The sequence below is a fragment of the Entamoeba dispar genome, genomic scaffold, assembly GCF_000209125.1.
Source record: "Entamoeba dispar SAW760 scf_1105229459701 genomic scaffold, whole genome shotgun sequence".
Classification (NCBI taxonomy): domain Eukaryota; phylum Evosea; order Mastigamoebida; family Endamoebidae; genus Entamoeba; species Entamoeba dispar.
The window spans coordinates 167,889-175,915 of NW_001853824.1; the positions used below are offsets into that span (position 1 = coordinate 167,889).

The 8,027-nt window shown below is 26.0% G+C and overlaps 5 protein-coding genes across 5 annotated transcripts in view, besides 8 other annotated features; 2 read left to right on the forward strand and 3 right to left on the reverse strand.

The window, feature by feature from the left end:
* The window catches only part of EDI_092910 (EH domain-containing protein, putative), a gene marked incomplete at both ends in the record, with an annotated part of 1,647 nt that extends 1,186 nt beyond the window's left edge, over positions 1 to 461 (forward strand). Inside the window, one exon of the mRNA XM_001733280.1 lies at positions 1 to 461. This exon is cut by the window's left edge and continues 1,186 nt beyond it. Within this exon, the coding sequence (XP_001733332.1) occupies positions 1 to 461 (461 nt within the window).
* A 156-nt stretch (positions 462 to 617) lies between these two features.
* Positions 618 to 668: a sequence feature (AT_rich).
* Positions 669 to 775: a microsatellite.
* A 19-nt stretch (positions 776 to 794) lies between these two features.
* On the reverse strand, positions 795 to 4,646 carry EDI_092920 (tuberin, putative; the record flags this gene model as incomplete). The annotated part of the gene is made up of 1 exon (XM_001736199.1): positions 795 to 4,646. The coding sequence occupies one exon, from the start codon at positions 4,644 to 4,646 to the stop codon at positions 795 to 797; it is 3,852 nt and encodes a 1,283-aa protein (XP_001736251.1).
* A 4-nt stretch (positions 4,647 to 4,650) lies between these two features.
* Positions 4,651 to 4,703: a sequence feature (AT_rich).
* A 223-nt stretch (positions 4,704 to 4,926) lies between these two features.
* On the reverse strand, positions 4,927 to 5,283 carry EDI_092930 (transcription elongation factor B polypeptide, putative; the record flags this gene model as incomplete). The annotated part of the gene is made up of 2 exons (XM_001736200.1): positions 4,927 to 4,946; positions 5,007 to 5,283. 2 exons carry the CDS (start codon positions 5,281 to 5,283, stop codon positions 4,927 to 4,929), a joined length of 297 nt encoding a protein of 98 aa, XP_001736252.1.
* Positions 4,948 to 4,983: a sequence feature (AT_rich).
* Positions 5,284 to 5,504: 221 nt separating the features above from the next.
* Positions 5,505 to 5,581: a sequence feature (AT_rich).
* Positions 5,582 to 5,607: 26 nt separating this feature from the next.
* Positions 5,608 to 5,628: a sequence feature (AT_rich).
* Positions 5,629 to 5,830: 202 nt separating this feature from the next.
* Positions 5,831 to 5,888: a sequence feature (AT_rich).
* Positions 5,889 to 5,944: 56 nt separating this feature from the next.
* Positions 5,945 to 6,670, forward strand: EDI_092940 (uncharacterized protein; the record flags this gene model as incomplete). The annotated part of the gene is made up of 2 exons (XM_001736201.1): positions 5,945 to 6,043; positions 6,098 to 6,670. 2 exons carry the CDS (start codon positions 5,945 to 5,947, stop codon positions 6,668 to 6,670), a joined length of 672 nt encoding a protein of 223 aa, XP_001736253.1.
* Positions 6,052 to 6,075: a sequence feature (AT_rich).
* Positions 6,671 to 6,846: 176 nt separating the features above from the next.
* Positions 6,847 to 7,941, reverse strand: EDI_092950 (uncharacterized protein; the record flags this gene model as incomplete). The annotated part of the gene is made up of 1 exon (XM_001736202.1): positions 6,847 to 7,941. The coding sequence occupies one exon, from the start codon at positions 7,939 to 7,941 to the stop codon at positions 6,847 to 6,849; it is 1,095 nt and encodes a 364-aa protein (XP_001736254.1).
* Positions 7,942 to 8,027: the final 86 nt, after the last annotated feature.

Below are 8,027 nucleotides of genomic sequence, written 5' to 3' on the forward strand. Positions count from 1 at the left end.
ATAAAGAAAAGTTAAATGAACTTGATTTCACTAAATTCCCTAAGTTAGATATGAAGCTTATTGCTTCTATTGATGATATATTAGGTACTGATATTCCAATGTTATTAAAGAAATACCCAATGGAAGACAGTTTGTCCTCTTCTTCTAACCCATTTGAAGCATCAACTGGTTATGAAAAATGTATGGACATTTTAGAAGTAACTGACGATGAAATTTTTGCTTACCAAAAAGAATTTGATAAATTACCAAAGAATGAAGAAGGTAAAGTTAGTGGTAAAGATTGTTTTGCTCCATTGATGGCTACTGGGGCAGATAAAAAAGCTCTGAAAAAGATATGGTCTATTGCTGATTCTGGTAAAAATGGATCGTTAAATGCTCATCAATACATTTTTGCCAAAGTTTTAGTTCGAAGTCTCTTGAAGAATGGTGGTTATCCGGATGATTTACCGCCTGTTGAATAGCTTATTAGTACAATGAAATTTAGTTATTTAATTCTAGTGTTTCCATAAAATTTTTTTATATTCTTTAAATCCATTCATTAGTTAAAGTTGTTTCTTTCCTTAAAGGATTAGAAGAGAAGCCATATTGTTCTGAGTTACCAGATCTATTAAAACAGCTTAAATTTTAAAATACAAATTAATTTTTTTGTTATTTGAATATTTTTTTATTAACAACAAAAAAAAGAAAAGAATAAAAATAAAAACAAGAATTATTTTAATATATAATAAGTTGATAATTAAGAATTAAAAGTATATAATATAGAAAGAAATAAAAAAATTTTAACAAATTGTAAATTAATTTTCTTGTTTAGTAGTTTCTTTATCATCTAAGAACATACTGATTGTTGATAAATATCCTTTTTGTGAGAATGTTGGATTCTTTGGAATTATGTCATCTATCATTTGTTTTCTTTGTAAATATGGTAACATTACATCATCTCCTATAGTTCTTTGTTTTGAGTTGTCTGATGCATTAAAGGTTGTTTCTCTTATTAATTCTCCTAAAATATCTTCAGGAACAACCATATTATCTAATAATGGTCCAAATACTCTTACATCTTTTTTTCTATGTATTTCAATAGTATCAACACCACATATTCCTGGTTTAATAATTATTTGACTTGAAATATTTCCATTATTTTGTTCTTCAATTTCAACTTGGTTTTCTTCTTGATAATTTTCATTCCATATTACTATAACATGATCTTCACTGATTAATTTCCATTTTCTTTTTTCATTACCTTCTATAGATGGCATTCTAACACTCTCATGATAAACACATTCTCTTGTTGATGATTTATAATAAAGAACAGTTGTACCATCATTTCCTGTTTTTTCCATTCCTCCAATAAATCCATTGTATTTCTTAATATCCATTTGTTCTCCTAATGAACTTGAGAATCCTTCATATCTTCTTGAAACTTCACAATTCTTTAATATTTCTAATTTATTTTTCATTCCTTTCTTTACATAAATCAAACCAATTGGATACACTCTTCTTGCAGGAGTTTTATCAAGAGTACTGATTAAATTTCTAAATTTGTCATGAGATGGTAATGATGTTAATCTTGATGAAATAGCTAATCCATCAATAAAGAATAATTCAGTCATTAATAATCCTGTTGTTAATGGTGAGGTAATTGATACATTAATTTTTTCTGGTAAAGAAGGTGGTAAAATATCAATTTTCTCTTTTGGTATTTGTTGAAGTGTTTTTCTCATATCAATACATTCATTTGTTATTGTTTTTAATGTTTGATCAAATTCTTCTTTATTTTCTAATTCAGTTGGGAAATCCCAAACAAGTTCTTCTGGAATTAAATCAATAAGTTGAGAAACATCATTAATATCACTATGAATCTTTTCTACAACAATACCATCTCCTTCAGGAACATTACCAAGAATTTCTATATGTTCAATAGTCTTTTTCCAATTAGGAACTTGTACTTCTGTAAATTTCCATTCAAATCTACCAACACTATTTCTTACACAAATTATGACATCTTCTTTATTGTCTGGATGTGTTACAGAATATAATGTATTACCATTAAAAAACCATTTAGTTGATTTATCTAATATATCTGATCCAGTAGAATTAACTAATAAAGCACCTTCTGTACCTAATCCTGATATATATAATCCAATATATGCCTCTGCTGCTTCTGCAGCAATAACTCGATGTGGGTTTGAAGTTGTTGTATTCATATGAAGTGCACTAGTAAGTGCTTCAAGCATAACATTAGCTATATCAATAGAGTGAATTGCTGGAGATACTGTTGGTGAAATAAGATATTCCATTAATGCATAAAGTAAACTTCCTACTGTTTGATTATTTAAAGTAGAAATCATTTGAAATGTAGAAATATGTAATTCAGTAATTAATGGAATAGGTAATGGTGGTGATAAACGTGCTAATGATGAAATAATTTGACAAATACATCCATACCTCTCAGTTGGTAAATAAGATATTAAACATTTTAATATATCTAATGCTAAATCATTTTGTTTTTTTTGAATAACTAGAAGATGAAGATGACATGCTAATCCCCATAATAATGTTTCTTGTGCAATAGGATCTTTAAATAAAGACATTAAATGTTTTTGAGCATAATATAATGAATTATTAAAATCTCCTAATGTATCTGTAAATTTAATTAATGGGAAGACTTGTGGATATAATTTTTCTACATAAATTAATGAATTTAATAATCCAATAATTTTCATTATATTATTTTCATGTAATTTTTCTGGTAATGTTGGTAATTGTTGAAGCATAGAAATTAATGGAACAATCATTCTAGTACATCCTGGTAATCTTAATGAAAAAATATCATGTAATCCAAGAAGAAATTCATATGGTGCATTTGGAATAAGAGGAACAATACTTTCATAAAATGTAGAATATGCTGCAAGAATATATCGTTTATTTCTAACAAATAAATCACATAATCCTAATCCTGCAGTTATTTTTACTTCAATTTCTTCTGAAGATGAAAGACTACGAAGGAAATATGTACCAAAAATATTCATTAAATCAACTTTATTTTCTTTATCATATCTCATTAATAAATCACATACTTTTCTCACACTTGTAATACAATTTTTTACTGATGTTTCTATACATGTATCTTGTATCATAACCCAAAGTCCTTCCCATAATTCAAACATTTCATTTGATTTCATTTTAATCATTTCTTTAAATGTAGGATCATCATTAGGAAATATATAATCTGGTTCAACATTAATATAACGTACCATTTGATTAGAACTTTGTAATGTAGAATTCTTTGGTAAGAAAATAATTTGTTTTGTTACATGAATAATTTTTTGACATAACTGATTTAATAATCCTGAAGAAGAATAAAATTGATGAAGCATATCATATAATTTGTTATATGCTGTAGCTGAATGTCTCCATCTAACATAAGATGTAATAATAGTATCAACAAGTGAACCAATAGCATCATCACGATAACAAGTAACTAATTTATTAATATTATTAACAAGTGTTGCAATAAGTAAATCTTTCATATCATCCATTAAATCTAATTCATTATTTAATAATTCCATCATTCTTGAATGAAGTGCTGATGTAAAACAACTAATATTTGGATTCATTTCTGCATGGTCAAATGGAATATCAATACATTGAATAATATATCTTCTAAATTCTAATAATTTTGTACTTCCAAGTGCATTTTCAAAACTTGTTGCAGTGTTTGTTTTAGCAACAAATTCTGTATAAAAAAATGTAAAATAATTAAGTCCATTTTGGAATGTTTCTGGTGAGAAATTTAATGCTGTTGATAGAATAAACTCTAAAAATGGAACTGTACCCTCTTCTTTGAAGAACATTTCTTTAATATCACTAGTTATTATTTTTCGTAATTCAGTTAAAATAATTTCCATTAATCGTGTTGGAACATCTCCTAATCCTGTTGATGGGACAACACATGACAATGTAATTGTTTTAGAAAATGATGGAAATAGTAATGCACATATATGTTCTGCAATAGGAAGAAATGTTTTATAACTCTCTTTCTTTAATAGTCGATCCAAAAATTTATCAATAAATTCCATTGAAAGTGATCGTTCATCAACAGGTTCTTCTGAAGGAACATAAGGTTCATTAACTAATCCAGGAAATGGTTGGTTTGGTGATAGATCAATTAAACTTCCAATATTCATTGAAGATAATATATATCTTGCAAATTGTGATGAATACTCTTGTTTATCTTGATACATATTTAATAATGTTTCATATGCTGCACGTCTTAATATTGTATCAGTTCCAATAGAAAGATAATTCTCAAATAATGAAAATAACGACTCAAATACATGGAATTCATTATAAGGAAATACTTTTCCTGCAAATTCTATTATTTTTAATTGACTTAAGGCTGCTTTACTAGTTTGTTTTCCTTTTTTACAATGAGCAACTTGTCCAGTAGCATATTCACTAAGAATTAATCCAGTCAATGAATGATTTATTTTACAATATGATACAATATCACTATCTTCTTCAATAAGCCATTGTAAATATTTGAATTTATTTGCATTAGATTCTTTTGGTTCAAGAAGTAATGCCTTTTTCTTTCTTATCTTCTTTTCCTGTTCTAATTGTTCTTTAGCCGATTTACTTGACATAAAGTTATTATTTAATAGTTCTTTATTTATTTTTAGTTAAATTATGTTTTAATAATTGGAAAACCTTTTTTATTAATGGAAAAATACTCGGCGAGTTTCTAGCATTTAGTATTGTTATATTTTATATTCTTTTAGTTTTATACTACTGACCTTTCTTACATTAAATTGAGTACTATCTTATAATAATACAAAATGAAAAGAATAACTTATTGTTATTGCATTTAAAAATTACATAAAGAAATCTAAACCAGAAAGAAAGCAATTAAATTTAAAGTTCAAATTACAAGTCAAGATAATGTGCTAAAAAAATAAATCTATTTATAATCTAAAATAAATACCAAAAATTACTATATAACAAACATGCAAGTAATAGTTCTAATGCATTTGATGGATCAATATCAAAGTTTGGAATAACGTCTTGAGATGGTGCATGAGAATACATTTGCCTGTAATACATATATTCAATGGTTCGTTCTAATAATTTACTTGGAATACCTGGAATAGGAATAGTAATGATACCTTCTGTTGGTTGGTCTTCAAGCATTGTTTTAAGTGTTCCACTGTGTTGTGCACATTCACGAGAAATATAAAATTCATGACCATCTTGTGAAATAAGTTTTAGATTTGGGATATCCATTTTGTTGAGAGAATCTGAGAATTTAAAGTGAAATTTTATATTTTCTTTTTATTTTGAGATAGTGAGTGATAAAAAAAGTGATAGAACAAAACTAACAACCAATTGACTTTAGATATATCTATCATAAATTCTTCTTTTTTTAGTAATTAAACAAAAGGCTTTAAGTTATGACTCAAATCTATTATAACTCAATTAATACAATGCAAATTTATTATACGTTGTTTTTTTATAAAAGTTAAATATCAATAACTAAAGTTTTTATTGGTATTTTTGTTTTATGAATATTTTTAAATTTAAAGGAGTTGTTTATTCACGGGTTTATACTTTTTTTTTATTTTTTATTATGTTACTTTCAGATAGATAATCAACAGTTGAAATGTAATTTTCTTATATTTGAAGTTTTTTCCTTCTTAATATTTTTGTAGCTTGAGTTAATTTCTAAAAAAAACTATTGAAGTTAGTTATAATAAGTTTAATTTGTCGCTACTAGAATAGATTATTTTCAATGAACATTTCTCTATATATAATTGCTATATCTTTGAGAGAGAATTTATTATTTTTTTTATAATGAATAGTAATTGAAATCCAAAAAAATAAAAAATTTAGTCTATATTTTCCTGACTTTTACATCTTCCGAACTCAATTTATACATTATTGCTTTATGGGGATTTGCTATATCTGTAAAGAACAAACTACCTTATATTGTATTGACCATGAAAAACATATTTGTTTAAACTGTCTTACAAAAAGTCATAAAGAAGTTTGTTGAAAATATTATTATTTAATTAAATAGACATTCATAATTTTACCATAGTGCACAATTTGTCAGTATGTGGATTATGTCGATGGTAAAGTAAAAAAGGATAATACATGTTATTTGTGTGGAGAAGAAATTTTTGAAGGGGACTCAATAGTTCGATTACCTTGTTTACATAAATTTCATCAAGAGTGTTTGTTAAAATCATTAAGTAATATTCATTTAAATGAATCAGAAAAATGTGAAAACCAATTTAAATGTCCAAAATGTTTAACTGATATCTTTACAGAAGAAAATCAAAACTCAGTGTTAATGCAATCTCTTATTCAACAATTTAAACAATTAGAGATTATAAAAAAATATGCAAATATTAGTGATGAGAGTGTTAGTGAATCTACAACAAGTGAAGTTATAGCAGCTATCAGCTTGAAAAATAATGAAGAAGATAATATTGTAGAGTCTCAATCTGTTGATACAACTAAAAAAGGAGATGAAGTGGCAATTGGAATAAACCCTGAAGAACAAAGCATTGATTTAGAAATAGAGGAGAATGAAGACAAGAAAGTAGTGACAAGAGATATGGATGGGAATTCTTTATTACAAAGGTTTGTTGTTTTTGTTTTTCATTGAACGGTTTTTGATTTATAACTTAGTAAAGTTATTCTTACCTGGAGAACTAAAATTCTTATTGTGATACTTGTCATTTGTTTTATTTTCCTTATTAAAGCTTTGATTAACCAACATAATATGGTTATTACTAATAAACAAGAACAAAACTAAAATAATCTAAGTTTCTTTTGACCTATTTATTTTTCAGTTTTTAGGTCAACAACTAAACGTTGTTTTGGTAATGTAAATATAACATTTCTTTTAACCAACTCGTTTGTAAGTAATTCAATAACTATTTTTTTAGCTTTAAGATACTTTCCTGGGTCATTATAAGTGATATCATTTACTTCAATCCATAGTAATAAATTAATTTTGTGTTCAAGAGTTACATCAACTGGAGAAAATATTATATCTGTATTCCACTTAAATGTTGTATCTGTTTTAAGAAATTGTTCTAATGAAACTCTGATTTCTTCAATAATTTTAAGGTCAACAGTTATGTCAACATTGATGTATAATTCAATTGTATAAAATGGTGAACGTTTAAGTTGTGTGATAACACTATTGTATAAAAAGTCATTAGGGAGGATGTATTGTTCTCCATTTGGATTATGAGCAACAGTACTTAGTAGTTGAACTTCATCAATAATAACTGTAGGAAATCCAGTTACTTGAATTCTGTCCCCGATATCAAATGGTCGAATAAAAATAACAAGAACAAGGCTTTCCCAGACTCTTTTCATATAATTTCCAAATATGAACGAAAAACCAAGAAAGAATGTACATGAAGGTAGCAAATATGATGAAATTGGAACACCATTAATTAAACAAATAACTATAAGAATTAAAAGGATTCCAAAGATATCAATAATACGAGAAAGTGCAATTGAAATTGTTTCTTTATCTCGAACTTTTCTCTTTAATAAATCTTTTTTTTTATCAACTAATTGAATCGCTGAAATACAATCCTCTATTTCAATAATATCTTTTTTAAACATTTCATCAAACCATTTATTAGTTTCTTCTTCATAAAAACATCTCTTTACGATTTCTTTTTTAATTTGATGATGACCAATTTCTGAAAAGAGAATTTGATCAGGAAACATAACACTTTCATTTACTCTAGATAATGGAATTCTATCAATTTGAAAAGATTCGTTTTTTGTTTTATATCCATTAAGAATACACATTTGTAATTGGTAGAGATTATCAAATAACTGTTTACTTTTTTGTTCAGTTTCTCTTTCATCGATTTGATTTTTTGCTAACAAACTATCTTTATCAAGAATCATTCTATTGATGATATCTTTCCATACTATTTTTTTATTCATTAAATGACATTCTTCAACAGGGTAAGGAGAATTGTTATTAATAAAAA